At 42.5% G+C, this 19357-nt stretch overlaps 1 protein-coding gene and 1 long non-coding RNA gene across 6 annotated transcripts; both read right to left on the minus strand.

Annotated features, from left to right (window-relative positions):
• Window positions 1-5890: 5890 nt before the first annotated feature.
• LOC123744607 (uncharacterized) lies at window positions 5891-10150 on the minus strand. Its single transcript, XR_006770976.1, has 2 exons — window positions 8492-10150; window positions 5891-7665 (listed from the first exon to the last, which is right to left on the minus strand). It is a non-coding gene; the product is annotated as an uncharacterized lncRNA (long non-coding RNA).
• Window positions 10151-12228: 2078 nt separating this feature from the next.
• LOC106610950 (cell division cycle-associated protein 4) lies at window positions 12229-17442 on the minus strand. Of its 5 annotated transcripts, XM_045723524.1 has the most exons (5): window positions 17126-17442; window positions 16672-16736; window positions 14657-14872; window positions 14099-14235; window positions 12229-13790 (listed from the first exon to the last, which is right to left on the minus strand). In XM_045723524.1, the coding sequence occupies exon 5, from the start codon at window positions 13779-13781 to the stop codon at window positions 12858-12860; it is 924 nt and encodes a 307-aa protein (XP_045579480.1). In that variant the 5' UTR covers window positions 13782-13790; window positions 14099-14235; window positions 14657-14872; window positions 16672-16736; window positions 17126-17442; the 3' UTR covers window positions 12229-12857. The 5 variants fall into 5 exon arrangements, with proteins under 5 accessions (XP_045579480.1, XP_045579481.1, XP_045579479.1 ...); XM_045723525.1 differs by lacking the exon at window positions 16672-16736 and having other exon boundaries at window positions 14657-14773; XM_045723523.1 differs by lacking the exon at window positions 16672-16736.
• Between the last annotated feature and the right edge of the window lie 1915 nt (window positions 17443-19357).

The following is a 19357-nucleotide window of genomic DNA, read 5'->3' on the forward strand; positions in this document are numbered from 1 at the left end:
CTGATGATCCAGAAACTCAACTAGTCTAAAGAAGGCCAGTTTTATTGCTTCTTTAATCAGGGCAACAGTTTTCAGCTGTGCTAACATAATTGCAAAAGGGTTTTCTAATGATCAATTAGCCTTTAAAATGATCAACTTGGATTAGTGTAACCGATGTGAAATGGCTAGTTAGTTAGCGGTGGTGTGCGCAAATAGCGTTTCAATCGGGTGACATCACTCGCTCTGCGGCCTGAAGTAGTTGTTCCCCTTGCTCTGCAAGGGCCCCGGCTTTTGTGGCACGATGGGTAACGATGCTTCGTGGGTGTCAGTTGTCGATGTGTGCAGAGGGTCCCGGGTTCAAGCCCAGGTTGGGGCGAGGAGAGGGACGGAAGCTATACTGTTACATTAGCACACACAATTGCTGTTGGAACACAGGAGTGATGGTTGCTAATAATGGGCCTATGTAGATATTCCATTAAAAATCAGCCGTTTCCAGCTACAATAGTCATTAACAATGTCTACACTGTATTTCTGGTCAATTTGATGTAATTTTAATGGACAAAAATAAAAATGTTCTTTCAAAAACAAGGACATTTCTAAGTGACCCCAAACTTTTGAACGGTAGTGTATATATTTTGATACAGAGTGCAGTTACAGTGTTACTATACCATTTTCTATGAATGTACTGAGTGATTTATTCTGTTTAACTATTGTCAAGAGCAGAGGGAACAATGCTCCTCTTGAGATGATGCAACTCTGTGGAAAGACTTTGGAAGTCAGTCACAGCACTCCACTAGAGGGCAGACTGGCCTCAAGTCCTGAACCCCATTTTGAAGACAAGCAAAACTGTCTGCTGGCAATATTCACAAGCAGTCAGCCCTGTGTGAGCTAAACAAAAAATTGACATTAACCTATATTTTATTGAAGATATTTAACCTTTGTGTGGTGTTGTGGGTCCTTGGGACTCATTTTCAATGTTTACTAAAATAAAGATTATACAATTAATAACTTTTTCAACCTGAGACTCATTGACCTTGTCCCATTTTCTGTGAAAAACATGTAAAAGAACACATTTTCATTGAGTGCACACTGTGCACCTCCCTACACATTTATATTACATATGCGGTGTTCGGGTCTACTGGACCCGAGGGTAATATAAGTGTGGAGAAGTGTGTGTGTAGGTGAAAACAAGTCAAAATTAAACATAAAGGTTTGCTGTGTGCCTACACTCTGTCTTCCTCCTCCCTGGGCCTGCTGTTTCAACACAGCACCAATAACCTGTCTGTCTTCCTCCTCCCTGGGCCGGCTGTTTCAACACAGCACCAATAACCTGTCTGTCTTCCTCCTCCCTGGGCCGTCTGTTTCAACACAGCACCAATAACCTGTCTGTCTTCCTCCTCCCTGGGCCGGCTGTTTCAACACAGCACCAATAACCTGTCTGTCTTCCTCCTCCCTGGGCCGTCTGTTTCAACACAGCACCAATAACCTGTCTGTCTTCCTCCTCCCTGGGCCGGCTGTTTCAACACAGCACCAATAACCTGTCTGTCTTCCTCCTCCCTGGGCCTGCTGTTTCAACACAGCACCAATAACCTGTCTGTCTTCCTCCTCCCTGGGCCGTCTGTTTCAACACAGCACCAATAACCTGTCTGTCTTCCTCCTCCCTGGGCCTGCTGTTTCAACACAGCACCAATAACCTGTCTGTCTTCCTCCTCCCTGGGCCGGCTGTTTCAACACAGCACCAATAACCTGTCTGTCTTCCTCCTCCCTGGGCCTGCTGTTTCAACACAGCACCAATAACCTGTCTGTCTTCCTCCTCCCTGGGCCGGCTGTTTCAACACAGCACCAATAACCTGTCTGTCTTCCTCCTCCCTGGGCCTGCTGTTTCAACACAGCACCAATAACCTGTCTGTCTGTCTCACTGCCCGTCTCCTACTTTTCTCACACTCTTTACCCTTTGTAGTCTGTGAAACTACACAATGTCTTGCGGGAACCTGCACAATGTTATTACAATACATTATTTGGACACATTGTAAAGAATTAAGTATTTTCCCACACTCTACCCCACCCAGGTGCAAATTGGGGGAGGGACACAACAAATAAATAACTTTGCATGTGTGGCTCCTTACCAAAATCAATTACTATGGCAAAAATAATCGCTGCTCTATGAGGGCCTTAGAAATAATTTTTGCAGAGAGAAGCTAGTGTGGAAGGAGCGTCTTCCACTTTGGAACATGAACAATTGTCCGAAAATGAGGATCGTGTCTCTGTCAATTTGGAGTCTGACAGTGAGACCCTCAGCCAGCCCCAGGACCAGCCCGTCAACAACCAGCTCATCCGCAGCCTGCAGGTGGAGAAATATGCATGTAAAACAATTGTGAAATTGAAGGGTCTTCTTGCCCAAGGAATGAGCCACTCCGCATGGCTGCCAATGTGATAAGGATGCAACCAGGGCCGATGCGGATGGCGGTAACTCACGTTCATCCCAGACACCATATAGAAAATCATTCTGGACTGAACAAATTTGGAGGGATGTCTCTGGAAAACTTCCACATTATTTCCAGGATTATCCGCTTCGATAACCCGAGACACCAGACCAGCTCGGCGTCAGAGAGACAAGCTAGCTGTAATCAGGTTAGTGTGGGACAAGTGGGAGGACCACCTTCCCCCTGTTTTACAACCCTAGGCCCAACGTTACTGTTGATGAGCAGCTTATGCCATTTAGGGGCCGCTACACCTTCAGGCAGTACATACATTCTAAACCCGCAAAATATGGAATCAAGATCTGGGCTGCCTGTGATGCTGTTTCATCATATGTGTGGAACTTGCAAGTGTATATGGGGAAGCCAGATGGAGGAGCTCCTGAGAAGAACCAAGGGATGTGGGTTTTCCTGGACGTGACACAGGGACTCCGTGGCTACATCACATGCAATAACTTTTTTACTTCGCACAAGCTGGGACAGGAGCTCCTTAAGACGAAGCTGACGATTGTAGGAACAGTACAAAAAAAACAAGCCAGAGCTCCCAACTTAGGGCCTCTCGAGTGGTGTGGTGGTCTAAGGCACTGCATCACAGTGCTAGCTGTGCCACTAGAGATCCTGGTTCGAGTCCAGGCTCTGTCGCAGCTGGCCGCGACCGGGAGACCCATGGGGCCGCGCACAATTGGCTCAGCGTTGTCCGGGTTAGGGGAGAGTTTGGCCGGCAGGGATGTTCTTATCCCATTGCGCACTAGCGACTCCTTTGGCGGACCGGGCGCAATGCACGCTGACACGGTCGCCAGGTGTACGGTGTTTCCTCTGACACATTGGTGCGGCTGGATTCCAGGTTAAGATTCCTGGTGCAGCTGGATTCTGGGTTAAGCACTGTCAAGAAGCAGTGTGGCTTGGCTGGGTTGTGTTTCGGAGAACGCACGGCTCTCGACCTTCACCTCTCCTGAGTCCGTACGGGAGTTGCAGCAATGGGACAAGACTGTAACTACCAATTGGATACCACGAAATAGGGGTAAAAAAAATGTTATAAAAAATAGCTCCCACATCAGATGTTGAATAGACGGAACAAGCCTATCAATTCCTCTAAGTTTGTGTTCACGGCCGAGACGTCCCGTGTCCTATGTGCCAAAGGCAAAAATGTGGTACTCATGAGTATGCTGCATAGGGATGGGAGAATCTGTGGCCAGGAATATCAAAAACCAGAAATCATAATGGATTACAATGCCACAAAAGGAGGGGTGGACAATTTAGACAAGCTGGTTACTGGCTACAGCTGCAAAAGAAGAACCCTACGCTGGTCACTTGTGATATTCTTCAACATCTTGGACATCTCGGCGTACAACGCGTTTGTCATCTGGATGGTGTTGAACCCAGATTGGAACAGAGGGAAGCTCCAGAGGAGACAGCTATTTCTCGAGGAGCTGGGCAAGGCATTGGTAAGACCTCAAATCCAGAGGCAACATATCCCAAGGACCCCAGCTTCTGCAGCCATCGTGAGGATGATTCAGGAGGAGGATGCTGGTGCCCCATCCACCTGACCCACAGAACCAACTCCAATACCGGAAGTAAGTGTGAGTGATGTTGTTGCATGTGTGTGTGTCTGACTCTCCTACCTTGGCCTGCTGTAACTATATATGTGAGTGAGATGTTAGAAATATACCTGAACTAAGTGTTTTCATCATTCTAGATTGCAGCCGGTAGCAACAAGAAGAAGTCCTGTAATGTGTGTGGACCCAAGGACAGGAAGACACAGTACACATGCATCAAGTGCAAGAAATACATTTGCAACACACACACACAGTACAATTTGTCCTTCCAATTTGTTCAGTTCAAAGAAATAAACATCAATAGTGATGAAAACCTTGTTTCATTTGTATAGCTTCAAGATAAACATGATTTATTCCACCCATGTCTTGATTGTAATTTTTGTTTACAAAAATCACATTTTATCAAAAAACAAATGATGCTTTTATTGATAAATGTGATCTAGCAGAGGTAAATGGCTAATATTAACCATGTATGCTGTCTATATTTCTTGTAATTGATATGCCAACATCTTGCTATCTCTGCCTGGCCGGTTTCCCCTCTTTCCACTGGGATTCTCTGCCTCTACCCCTATTACGGGCTGAGTCACTGGCTTACTGGTGTTCTTCCATGCCGTCCCTGGGAGGGGTGCGTCACTTGAGTGGGTTGAGTCACTGACGTGGTCTTCCTGTCTGGGTTGGCGCCCCCCCTTGGGCTGTGCCGTGGCGGAGATCTTTGTGGGCTATACTCGGCCTTGTCCCGGGATGGTATGTTGGTGGTTGGAGATATCCCTCCAGTGGTGTGGAGGCTGTGCTTTGGCAAAGTGGGTGGGGTTATATCCTACCTGTTTGGCCCTGTCCGGGGGTTTCATCGGATGGGGCCACAGTGTCTCCTGACCCCTCCTGTCTCAGCCTCCAGTATTTATGCTGCAGTAGTTTATGTGTCGGGGGGCTAGGGTCAGTCTGTCACATCTGGAGTATTTCTCTTGTCTTTTCCGGTGTCCTGTGTGAATTTAAATATGCTCTCTCTAATTCTCTCTTTCTTTCTCTCTCTCGGAGGACCTGAGGCCTAGGACCATGCCTCAGGACTACCTGGCTTGATGACTCCTTGCTGTTCCCAGTTCACCTGGCCGTGCTGCTGCTCCAGTTCCAACTGTTCTGCCTGCAGCTATGGAACCCTGACCTGTTCACCGGACGTGCTACCTGTCCCAGACCTGCTGTTTTCAACTCTTTAGAGACAGCAGGAGCGGTAGAGATACTCTCAAAGATCGGCTATGAAAAAGCCAACTGACACTTACTCTTGTGTTACTGACTTGTTGCACCCTCGACAACTACTATGATTATTATTATTTGACAATGCTGGTCATTTATGAACATTTGAACATCTAGGCCATGTGCTGTTATAATCTCCACCCGGCACAGCCAGAAGAGGACTGGCCACCCCTCACAGCCTGGTTCCTCTCTAGGTTTTGGCCTTTCTAGGGAGTTTTTCCTAGCCACCGTGCTTCTACACCTGCATTGCTTGCTGTTTGGGGTTTTAGGCTGGGTTTCTGTACAGCACTTTGAGATATCAGCTGATGTAAAAAGGGCTATATAAATACATTTGATTTGATCTAAGTATTAAGTATTTTTTAAGTAAATTGTTATTGCTGTATAGTTTTAAAAACCCAATAACGTTGTGGGTCCATCAGACCTGTAAACATTGGGTGAATAACAAAAACATGAACACCACACAAGGGTTAATATTCATTAGCAAAAATCAAGAGGCAAATCTCTGTATTACTTTTCCATTATTTGTGGGTCAGATCTATGGCATAGTATGCGATTATGTTAAAACAGAATTAAACACAGAAATTGCAATGGGAAGACATCCACTGACACGAAGCATTGTATAGTTTAAAATGTTATTAAACATAATTTAATTTCAATGTACGTATAAAACAAATACTGACATCTGACTACATGTAGATACACAGTCAAGTCTCCGTCAACTTAATAAAACCGTTCTCGTATGAAAAAAAATACTGATGATGTCCAAATCCTTAACAACCAGGTCATGACCCCTTGATGTGAACAACATGTTTCACGAGTTGACTAGGATCATTCAGGTCGGTCAGACACTGCTGTAACATGCTGGCTGAGGTATAACTAAAGCACATCTTTAGTCCCTCGTCCTCCCAGGACGACACCCCGCACACCCAGGATGGGTAGCCGGCCAAGGCCGAGGGGATATCAGAGGAGTCGTACATGGAGGTGTCAATGTCCTCAAAGATGTCATCCAGGGCAAGATCCGTGAGGTAGCCCAGGGAGTTTGCCATCTCGCCCTCAAAAGAGCGAAGGTGTGCGGAAGGGCTTTATGCTCTGGGGTGTCCAAGAGGAGCTGTCCTGTGAGGGAGATGTAGGCAACAAAGGGTGGGGCAGCGAGGGCGAGGAGACGCCTTCGCCGCCCCCTCGCACACCCTGGGCAGGTGAGTGGGCCATCCTCCTCCCAAATACCATCTCTGAGAGTCATGGTGGACAGCATTTAAAGGCAAGTCTGAGAGGTCAGTTGTGTGGGTAGGTGCATCAGGGTGAGGGGAGAGTGACTGGGCTGACAGGTCAAGACTACCTGGCAAACCCCTCTGCATGTCCTGTTGAATCTGCCTCAGGGTATTCACCAGCAGCACTGAGCGGTGCAGGCTTAGTTCTGCTCGACTGCGCTGTAGCTTGTCCAGGCACAGGCTGAGCACCAGCTGCTGCTGCTGCAGATGAGGCAGGTAAGAAGACCCACCCTGAGCCTGGACCTCAGCCTTCTCTGGCAAATAGACCTTGAGCCCCTCTGCCTCATTACAACTCTGTTTCCGCTTCACGCCATGACCCAACATGGATCTAGACAGGAAAGACATTGATCACTTTCACTGATCAACATTTGAGTATGAAATATACACAGAATTTGAGTCTTGTCTTCATATAGTTTTAAATCTAGTTTGTAATGTTGTTCAGTGAGTTGATAGGCTACTGTACTGGCCTACATGTGCAACATTAGCCTAGACAGCAGATAGTGGGCGCTAATGGATGATGCTTTATGTACAAGCCGGTCCAATGGGGACACTTGAGTGTATTACCAGCTGGGCACATCAATCCTGGACGATAATGCAGCTCTAGCGCCCAAAATCGGCTGCCTAGGCTTGTGCAACTTGTGACTCGCTGTTGACAGTGATCTAATTAACTACTGTATTGATGCATATTTTCATGTGTAAGAAAGCAATAAATATGAGCTTGAGTTCAGGATGAATAATGCATCCCGATATTTTTTTTCATTATAATATTTACAATTTATGAAGTGCTGTTGAGACACGACTATCTAGAAAACTCAAACACAACATGCTAGTAATACTACCAATACAAATCACATAGGCTACTCTACCTGTATTATGGAGCTACTGCATTTGATTCCAACTCATCGGTTTATAAAATATCCTGCGCATTGTGGATTAGTCGTTGCTCTCTCAGAAGACCGTCATTTACACAGTTCAGTTCTCACTGCATCTTAATGAAATGTGAGGAAGGCAAGAAATCGTACAAATGTTTCGTTCAAAGGCCGTGTCTTTCGTTATGGCTGTCCCCCTTCGCTGACCGCTGATAAACGTGTCTGTTTTGCTTGGAGGAGGGCTGACGTCCACTGAAGAGGGACGGGACTACAGTGGAAAAGGAAAGATGGAAAGGCAGAGACTGTTGCCGGATAGACTCATTATGAAAGCAGTTGGTCGGCGAGACCGCAGACCAGGCCTCCACTAATTGTCATTGGGCGGTCTTTACCACTAACGGGGCTGGGAAATGTGCAACACATTTGAGGCTTGTAACTTTTTACATGCGTTGAAATTCACAGTACCCAGTCTACATCGCAGAGCATCTGACTCCAAATCAGAGTTATGTTACTGTTAAAACCATCCGAACACGGTTACAGACGCTTGGGGTACGAAGTTATATTCATACAATGTAACAATTACATTTTCCTTATGAGAAAATAACTATTGTGGTGGATTGGCCCATGTACACCCATGCAAGGTCAAAAGTCTATTGTAATTGTAAAAGGTGTGTATGCACATTACAAAAGTAAATGATTACTTCGGGAGGAACAAATTAATTGGAACAAATTTGGAGATCAATGTGTCTTTTTGAATGAGTCATTCAATATGTTTTAGTCATTTCAATGAAGATTTGGAAGAATATTAAATTAACACATTAATAAGTATAACGGTCTCACGTCATAACATAGTAAAATGTAAGTACCTAATTACTCCATTGTTAATAGTTTTGTTATCATGAAAATAGTCAAAATTATGTACAGTTTCAAATCCTGTGTTAAGAAATGCAATGTTAGTCTCATGGAATATAATTTCTTGAGCACTACAGAAATCAATTGATATTATTGTATGCATTTACAATTTTGTTGGTTGTACACTGATTGGTATGCACATTACACAGCTCACACTACAAATCAACCACAATACTTTAACTTACCTTTATACTAGCGGTTAGGATTCCTGGATTTCACTCAGGCGGCCCGGGTTCGACTCCCGGTATGGGAACAACTGTTTTGGGGCGACAGGTGGTTAGAGCATTGGGCCAGTAATCAAAAGGTTGCTGAATCAAATCCCCGAACTGACAAGGTAAAAATCTGTTGTTCAGGGGCAGGCTGTCATTGTAAGAATTTGTTCTTAACTGACTTGCCTAGTTAAAATATTTACAAACGGTCCTTAAATAAAAGGATACATTTCATTTTTTTTATTTTATTTATACTAAGATTAATTTGATCAAATTAATTAAAATAAAAAAATGACAAGCTTTGCACCTTTTATTATAAAAAATATTTACAAAGGTCCTAAAATGTTTTCTTAATATAAAAATGCATATACTTTACAATTGTTAAGGTCTTTGAAATTCTAGCTGCTGTTTGAAGCAGTGACATCATTCAGAGGAGTGTTGTGGTAGTAATGACCAGAGTAATACTGTCAGATTTTACTGGTACAGTTTGCCTGAGTAATCTTTTCATCATGATAAGGAGACATTATGAAAAGAAATCTTTAGAGAAAGAGCTGCTTGTAAAAATAAATGTAAAAAATTATAGTTGAATTCTGTACAAAATATATTTTCGCAAATTAAATGCATAGTGAATAGGGGGAGTATTGAATTGTAATTAAGCAATAAGGCCAAAGGGGGTGTGGTATATGCCCAATATATACCACGGCTAAGGTGTGCCTGGATGCAGCCCTTAGCCATGGTATATTAGCCATATACCACAAACACCCGCGGTGTCTTATTTCTATTATAAATTGGTTACCAACATAATTAGAGCAGTAAAAATGTTGTCATACCCGTGGTATATGGTCTGATATACCACAGCTTTCAGCCAATCAGCATTCAGGGCTCGAACCACCCGGTTTATAATATATCACATGGGTCTACACGGCTCAGTTTAAAAGATCTACGTGGCATGTTTGTATCTGTATTTAATAAATTAAATAAATTAAAAGGAATAACTTAATGGGTCAACCAATAATTCTTCATTTGTAGTAATACAAATATCAGAAAATAAGGCTTCTTAATGCTGATATCAAGCAAGAGTTTCTCTAAATACTTTAACAAATCTTGTCTAGGTTGTAAGGGATGGATTCAAATCAAGTAGAAAAAAACTGTGCCCACCTTGAGACTTAAAACCAAACCATAGGAAGACATTGGGTGACTCTGGCTAGATTAAAATGTATCATATTAAAAATATGGAGGGAAATTATATTAAATCATACTTGTAAATTTCCCAAACTGTATATTGCAAAAAAATATATTTCTATATACATACATACAGTTGAAGTCGGAAGTTTACATATACTTTGGAATCATTAAAACTCGTTTTTCAACCACTTCACAAATTTCTTGTTAACAAACTACAGTTTTGGACGGTCGGTTAGGACATCTACTTTGTGCATGACACTAGTAATTTTTCCAACAATTGTTTACAGACATATTATTTCACTTATAATTCACTGTGTCACAATTCCAGTGGGTCAGAAGTTTACATACACTAAGTTGACTGTGCCTTTAAACAGCTTGGAAAATTCCAGAAAATGATGTCATGGCTTTAGAAGCTTCTGATAGGCTAATTGACATAATTTGAGTTAATTGGAGGTGTACCTGTGGATGTATTTCAAGGCCTACCTTCAAACTCAGTGCCTCTTTGCTTGACATCATGTGAAAATCAAAAGAAATCAGCCAAGACCTCAGAAAATAATTGTAGATCTCCACAAGTCTAGTTCATCCTTGGGAGCAATTTCCAAACGCCTGAAGGTACCACGTTCATCTGTACAAACAATAGTACACAAGTATAAACACCATGGAACCATGCAGCCGTCATACCGCTCAGGAAGGAGACGCGTTCTGTCTCCTAGAGATGAACGTACTTTGGTGCAAAAAGTGCAAATCAATCCCAGAACAACAGCAAAGGACCTGGTGAAGATGCTGGAGGAAACAGGTACAAAAGTATCTATATCCACAGTAAAACAAGTCTTATATCGACATAACCTGAAAGGCCACTCAGCAAGGAAGAAGCCATTGCTCCAAAACCGCCATAAAAAAGCCAGACTATGGTTTGCAACTGCACATGGGGACAAAGATCGTACTTTTTGGAGAAATGTCCTCTGGTCTGATGAAACAAAAATAGAACTGTTTGGCCATAATGACCATCGTTATGTTTGGAGGAAAAAGTGCTAGGCTTGCAAGCCAAAGAACACCATCCCAACCGTGAAGCACGGGGGTGGCAGCATCATGTTGTGTGGGTGCTTTGCTGCAGGAGGGACTGGTGCACTTCACAAAATAGATGGCATCATGAGGGAGGAAAATGATGTGGATATATTGAAGCAACATCTCAAGACATCAGTCAGGAAGTTAACTTCTTATGGCTTGAGGGCGCTATTTTCACGTCCGGATGAAAAGTGTGCCCAAAGTATACTCCCTGCTATTCAGGCTCAGAAGGTAGGATATGCATATAATGGTAGATTTGGATAGAAAACACTCTGAAGTTTCTAAAACTGTTTGAATGATGTCTGTGAGTATAACAGAACATATTTGGCAGGCGAAACCCCGAGGACAAACAGGGTTTTTTGAGGTCACTCTCTCTTCCATGAGATTTCATTGAGAATCTAGAATTCTAAGAGAGTTGCTTGCAGTTCCTATCGCGTCCACTGGATGTCAACAGTCTTTAGAAATTGGTTGATGTTTTTCCTTTGTTTAATTAAGTAAGGCCGTTCAGAACGAGGCTCAAGGGCAGTGTACTTTTTGATAGAGGCGCGCGACCTGAAAGCACGCTCGACTTTGTTTTCCTCCAGTATTGAACGCAGTTTATCCCGTCTTAAATTTTATCGATTATTTACGTTAAAAAATACCTAAAGTTGTATTAGGAAAGTTGTTTGCTGAAAATGGTCAATTACAGGTAACTTATGAGAGATTTTGTAGTCATGTTGCGCAAGTTGGAACTGGTGTTTTTTTTTTATCAAACGCGCCAAATAAATGGACATTTTGGATATATAACGACGGAATGAATCGAACAAAAGGACCATTTGTGATGTTTATGGGACATATTGGAGTGCCAACAGAAGAAGCTCGACAAAGGTAAAGCATGAATTATGTTATTTCTGCGTTTTGTGTCGCGCCTGGCGGGATGAAATATGATTGTCAGTGTTTGTTTGTTGGGGGACTATCCTCAGATTATAGCGTAAATTGCTTTCGCCGTAAAGCCTGGTTGAAATCTGATACGGTGGCTAGAAATACAAGAAGTTCAGCTTCAATTTGGTGTATTGCACTTGTGAATGTATGAAAGTTAAATATTTGTAATAATTTTTGAATTTGGCGGTCTGCCATTAAACCGGATCCCGATCCCGTTAACGGGATTTCAGCCATAAGAAGTTAAAGCTTGATTGCAAATGGATTTTCCAAATGGACAATGACCTCAAGCATACTTCCAAAGTTGTGGCAAAATGGATTAAGGACAACACAGTCAAGGTATTGGAGTGGCCATCACAAAGCCCTAACCTCAATCCCATATAAAAATTGTGGGCAGAACTGAAAAAGCGTGTGCGAGCAAGGAGGCCTACAAACCTGACTCACCAGCTGTGTCAGGAGGAATGGACCAAAATTCACCCAACTTATTGTGGGAAGCTTGTGGAAGGCTACCCGAAACGTGTGACCCAAGTTAAACAATTTAAAGGCAATGCTACCAAATACTAATTGAGTGTATGTAAACTTCTGACGCACTGGGAATGTGATGAAAGGTATAAAAGATGAAATAAATCGCTCTCAGCTATATATTCTGACATTTCACATTATTAAAATAAAGTGGTGATCGTAACTGACCTAAGACAGGGAATTTTTTACTAGAATTAAATGTCAGGAATTGTGAAAAACTGAGTTTAAATGTATCTGGCTAAGGTGTATGTAAACTTCCAACTTCAACTCTACGTACATGTTTCACTAATATTTGTTTTCCTCTTTAGGAAAATATGCATCGCTTCAGATGTTTGGGTCTATTTGTGTGTAGTGTAATGACATTGTTCTTCAGTCCATACATATAACAATAAATAAAAACAAAACTGGAAAAATAGATTGTATGACAAAAAGAAATATAGAAAAGTTTGTAAAATAAGAAAAATCGTAATGGTATAGGTTGTAATCTCTGCCCACTTAGAGATGCACAGCTGCATGTCGTAACACTGAATAAGTTCTTGATTTCATAAACCCTCAACATCTGAACGTATAATAACACCATATCCATGTACGCACAACGTGCACAGTCTGTAAAGAGTCTGCAAAGTAAGTATGCAAAGAAATGTGTTGTTTCTCAGGAGCCCACTATGATCTCCATGATGTGGTCCAGTTCATTGAGGTCTGATCGGCAGCTGGCGCTGGAACTGAGGGGTGAGGGCCCATGGGAGGACAGGCTCTCCAGGAGGTCATAGGGCCCCATCTTAGGAACACTCTGCATTCCTGTCAGCACTGTATCAAGGTCGTAGTAAGACGCATCCACGTCTGAAAACAGTTCCTCCAGAGCAGGGTCGGGGCTGGGCGCAGGGTTTTTGATCTCGAACGTGCCAAAGACCTGCTCTGCTGTCCTGGTGTCCTCCACCAGGCTGTCACACTCCCTCTCCTCCCCCTCTGAGCCAGACCCACACTCCTCACTGTCCTCCTCCTCCTCATCATCATCATCTTCACCCGTCTCCTCCTCTTCCCAGCAGGGCTCCATGCCAAAGGTGCCTGGCAGGTAGGAGGTTGGGGCTTGGGGGGAGACAGTGGACATAGTCATCCCCACCTCTGCCGCCGCCTCCTCCTCCTCCACCACCTCCTCCGCAGGGCAGCCCTCTGACCCCACCACTGGGAAGGGCTTGGGGACCTGCTCCCCCTGGGCTGCCTCTGTCTGCCGACACAGCACCTCGGTGGCCACCAGGCGGTCTGCAGAGCACTGGGCAGCAGCGTTGGCAGCACTCAGGGCCTGGGTCATGATCTGCCAGGTGCCGTCCTGGGTCATCTCCTCCTGGATCTGCCTCACCGTGTTGGCAATCAGCACCGAACGGCACAGATTAGGCTCCACCAGCATGTGGCACAGCTGCAGTTTGATCAGGGACATGTCCAGCAGGGACTGCCGCTGCAGGCTGTAGGACGACAGCATCCTCACAGCTGCCGAACTCGACTGATTCACATCCTCACCGCCTGCCACAGGTTCCTCCCTTGAGTCGGAAAACTTGCGCTTCGTGCCCTTCGGGAACATTTTGGCTCTCTGGGGTGAAGGGAAACGGAAAGAGTGTTATTGGTGACAAACCTATCACAAAAACTTCACATTCTAACACAAACACACATGATATCATGAAATACTGTATTGTCTTGATGAATTTTAGTTATCAAAACTACATTCAAAAAATGTATGAATTTATAATTTTTGGTGTTATGTTTGAAGTGTGTGGCATAAGGACAAACTTTTCATTGGTAAGAGAATTTCATGAAGAAGAATCTCTACAGGCTAGCTAAATATTAATGTAATGTGCTACAGTATAAATAGCTTGTTGTTTTTCTGAGAGTTTGCTATACCTTTCCTGTTGAGAGGCACAGGCATTAGCATAGCAGCTTGGTCCCGGCTGCAGCGCTTCAGTACTTTTGTACAAGCAACAAGCAGCTTTTGTTCTGCACCCTTTCTGCCCATTTTAGGCCAGTCTGAAGCAAGGCTCCTGCTGGGCGGAACAACCACACTTTTAACAGACCCACTGAACCACCGAAAATACAGCATGTTACCAACCAACTACCATCACTGCGGTCAAAATCAGGACAGGTCAGGCTTTTCTCAACAAAAAACACAATCAGCTCATGTACGTACACTATCCCATCCCACTGCCACCTGTCGTCAAACATCTAAATATTGGCAAAAGTGAGTTCACTTCTGTACTACCGGAGTGAAGTTAATAGGACACATACTGGGTGAGAAAAGTCAAAAGAATACCACACAGGTTTAAATTTGATATGATTGAGAAACACACCATGCTCCAAAAAATATAACTGCTAAAATGTCATTAAAGGGAAAGGAGGAACAGTGAAAATGAACCTTCCTGAAGCAGTATCTCTGTCTGAATGAGAAGATATCAGAAGACTTGCCTCAAAAAAACAGGGGACGGCTGTTGACTCCAACGGACCAACAAGCAGGGAAGAGCAGAGTAGGGAGAGAACACAGGACAGGAGCCTGTGTGACGTCACACTACATTTTCCATCAGACTAAAACAAAGGAACTTCTGTCAGGGTGTGCATCTCCTCAGAGAGAGCAGTGGGTGGGGCAGTAATTGGAGTTACTACTCTGCTACATGGATCAACCATCTACGAAGGAGGAAATTATATCAAACAGGAGGCAAGTATGAAATAAAGTAACCTAATAAAGTAACATTTTGGTTCAAAACAGCAAACATTTGCACTTAATTGATTATTTTAACACTATACTAGCTTATGGCAAAAAAAGCACAGTTGATAATAGCAACTTAAGCAATGTTCCTAATAAGCAAATGTCTTATATCTATCTATTTTAGGGCTGCAGGGATACACTGTGGACATCACAGGTTCACAATCTATCAGTCTGCCAAGCGAAGGACATTGAGCTTTGGTCCTACCTGAGTAGACATCTCAGCACTGGAGCAACAAATAACATCACAAGCGACAATGTCGAATTTACTGTATGTTTTCACCATTGGAAGTAATCAGGAGAGTGCTTTTGGGTGTGTTAATGAACCTAACTGGAATGCAGACTTTATGGCCGACCACTTAGCCTAACCATTGCTTTCACTAGAGGGTGGTTATGTGCTTCTAATGTCGTTAGCCATCAATAAACCATGATGAAAAACAATCTGTCACATAATTGGACTGGTGCCCTTACTGAAATCTAAGATCATGTTAGCTGCAAGAACTGAAGACTGCAAATGGACCTGCGTCAGACCACAGATAAAATGCACAAACAGTCTGATACAATCCTCTGGGGTACAAGACAACTGTCAAATTCAGCAAATGTGGTGTTCTAAATAGCTAGAACCCAAATAATAATTCCAGATTTTTTAGTCCAATTCATGAGTAGCGTTGCCAGGTACCCTATTCAAAATACAAAATGTGAGGCAGACACATGAATGTAATTTCTCTGTTTCTCTTTTGTTACCTTAGTGGTAACGGTAAAAAAGAATGGAGAATTTCTAGCTAAGAATCATAATACTACACAAGTAACAACACAGGGTTCATGATAATGCACCATTCCACCCCCAAACAATAGGTGTCTATCATGGGAGTATAGCTGATTGGATATCTGAAAGCAAGGAAAAAAGGAAGTGCAATCATTTTGATGAGACAAAAACAAGTTACTGGTGCCAGGCAGGGGACTTTTTGCTCTTTATGACCACTGCAAACCTAAAAAGGCCTGTTCAATACAAATCTGTTAGGTTGTAATCCATTGACAAATAGGATCTAATAGGTTAATGTGGCTATAATAAAAACAAAACATAGGTCAAGCCAACATACACCCCTTCAAATTAGGCCGGCAGGTAGCCTAGTGGTTAGGGCCTTGGGCCAGTAACCGAAAGGTTGCTGGATTGAATCCCTGAACTGACAAAGTAAAAATCTGTCGTTATGCCCCTGAACAAGGCAGTTAACCCACTGTTCCCCAGTAGGCCATCATTGTAAATAAGAATTTGTTCTTTACTGACTTTCCTAGTTAAATAAAGGTTAAATGAAAAAATTATCTTTAAAGTTGAATCCCCGTTTTGATGAATCAAGGTTTTTTACTCCAAACAATTACTCTGTCAGTACCAAATGTAAGGAGGGAACCTCATTCATGTATGCTGTGCTTGTACTCTGTGTTATGGCTCAGTTATATTACACCGTTCTAAACGTCAAAGAGCTGCAAGGCTTAATACATAAAATAGCATTAACACCCACAGCTGCACCAGAGATCCTCCTCCTCGTCTCTGGCTCCCCTCCCCCACAGTACTGACGTTGACAGTATTTCCGCTGCCGCTTATGCTTATTTGAATGGAGAAATTAGCTGACTACGCAACAGTGCGAGTGTGTATCCTGCAATTCATAATAGGTTAATACAAAAATATGTACATCATGAAATTAGTTATTTATATTGCACTCACTGTAATAGCATATCCGTCTCTGGTAGCTGTACCGCATGCTTTGTCTAGCTCGAGCAACAGGGACGCTGGGGCGACAACGGAGATGAGGCCATTTTGAAATAACTAGCTACGTTACCTACTGTAGTTAGCCAATTCCCACTCTGCGATATAATTGTTGAACTATAAAATAACGGATATAATTGGGGTAGATTATTACAACACTGTTTTAAAATGACGAGCTAACCTTTTCCAACTACATTTCTCCACTCTCCCTAACTGGCATGGATACTCCCGCATGAAAATTGTTTAGCTACCTAACTACCGTTAACTACGTTACCTAGCTAAATGTGTAGCTAGCGCCCCCCCTCACCTCACCAGACTAACATTTGACAAGAGTTTCGGAGATAAACATTTCAATAAATGCCCCATATCAAGCCTAACAAATAAATACAGTCGGTTAATTCATTTGGCGTACCTTTATTTTTACTTTATTCCGGTGTTGGTCATAGGATCCTCTGTAGAAAGCGGAGATCGGGCTGAGATGAGATCATTTATGCCACGGCTTCAAAACTAGCTACCTCGTCTTCACTGCTCCCTGCTTGCTACGGCCAGGGAGCAGGAGGGGTGAATGGGGCGGGTTCCATGCATCTTGATAGACAGGCTGTCATTGTCACTTGAACGAGAGCACCAGAACAAAAGGTACACTCCACACTCTCAAAACGCAAGGAAATGGCACAGCAACAACAGCACATGTAAATCAAAGCTCGCGTGCGTTTTTCCCCACAACTGCAGACTGTAATCAGTGCATAGCGAGGAAATTGTTATTTGAAAGCAAAATATTTTTGTTTTTAAATCAACAATAAATAAAATACAACTTACGATGAGTTATACAGAATATAATGACATTGGAGCTTTTGACTTAATTTTTTTTTTTTTTTCATTGTTCAAATTTGGATTACCAAGGATTTTTGTTATCCTCTCTTTTGACAAATTACTCTTCCAATCTTACTCTGAGTTTGTAGTTCGTGGGTGTGAAATTGGATGTGTCTGGCCAAAACAACACCGTTGTTACAACACCGTAACACGATCGGAAATGGCGGCGAGTAGTGCGGACGAAAATGAGGAATGTAGAAAAAGTTGGTGAAGCAACAGTTGTGCTGGAATGCGAACAATATGGGTGTCAGTTCTGAGGGTATGTAATGGGAGGATGAGCGTCAAGGACCGGAATGGTCAATAGTGTAAAGACATAGGAAGAAGAGAGATCATGATACAGAATGCAGTAGTGACGTGTTGGAGTGGAAAGTTGTGATCAGTGGTGGGAAAAGTATCAATTGTCATACTTGAGTAAAAGTAAAGATACCTTAATAGAAAATGACTCAAATAAAAGTGAAAGTCACCCAATAAAATACTACTTGAGTAAAAGTCTAAAAGTATTTGGTTTTAAATATACTTAAGTATTAAAAGTAAATAGAATTACTCAAATGTACTTAATATTAAAAGTAAAAGTATAAACAATTTCAAATAACTTATTTTAAGCAAACCAGACTGCACTATTTTCTTGTTTTTTTTTACATTTACGAAGAGCCAGGGTCACACTCAAGACATAATTTGCAAACAAAGCATTTGTGTTTAGTGAGTCCGCCAGATCAGAGGCAGTAGGGATGACCAGGTGATCTTACATTTTACATTTTAGTCATTTAGTAGACGCTCTTTACCAGAGCAACTTACAGTAGTGAATGAATACATTTCATTTCATGCATTTAATTATAATTTTTTTTAAATTACTGGCCCCCCATGGGAATCAAACCCACAACCCTGGCGTTGCACACACCATGCTGGCGTTGTAAACACCATGCTCTACCAACTGAGCCTGGGAATTGGACCATTTTCCTGTAAAAATTGAATGAGTACTTTTGGGTGTCAGGGAAAATGTATGGAGTAAAAAGTAAATTATTTTCTTTAGGAATGTAGTGAAGTAAAAGTAAAAGTTAGCAAAAATATAAATGGAAAAGTAAAGTAGAAATACCCCAAAAAACTACTTAATAGCACTAAGTACTTTAAAGTATTTTTACATTAGAACTTTACACAACTGGTTGTGAGAGTGTTTAATGAGACCACAGGGCCTCACTTACACCCTATCCGACTAACTAATTCCATTGATATAGAGGTACAGTTGGAAGTCGGAAGTTTACATACACCTTAGCCAAATACATTTAAACTCTGTTTTTTACAATTCCTGACATTTAATCATTGTAAAAACTCCCTGTCTTAAGTCAGTTAGTATCACCACTTTATTTTAAGAATGTGAAATGTCAGAATAATAGTAGAGAGAATTATTTATTTCAACTTTTATTTCTTTCATCACATTCCCAGTTGGTCAGAAGTTTACATACACTCAATTAGTATTTGGTAGCATTGCCTTTAAATTGTTTAACTTGGGTCAATGGTTTCGGGTAGCCTTCCACTAGCTTCCCACAATAAGTTGGGTGAATTTTGGCCCATTCCTCCTGACAGATCTGGTGTACTCAGTCAGGTTTGTAGACCTCTTTGCTCACACACACTTTTTCAGTTCTGCCCACAAATGTTCTATAGGTTTGAGGTCAGGGCTTTGTGATGGCCACTCCAATACCTTGACGTTGTTGTCCTTAAGCCATTTTGCCACAACTTTGGAAGTATGCTTGGGCTCATTGTCCATTTGGAAGATCCA

Source organism: Salmo salar, chromosome ssa09 (genome assembly GCF_905237065.1).
Source record: "Salmo salar chromosome ssa09, Ssal_v3.1, whole genome shotgun sequence".
NCBI lineage: Eukaryota > Metazoa > Chordata > Actinopteri > Salmoniformes > Salmonidae > Salmo > Salmo salar.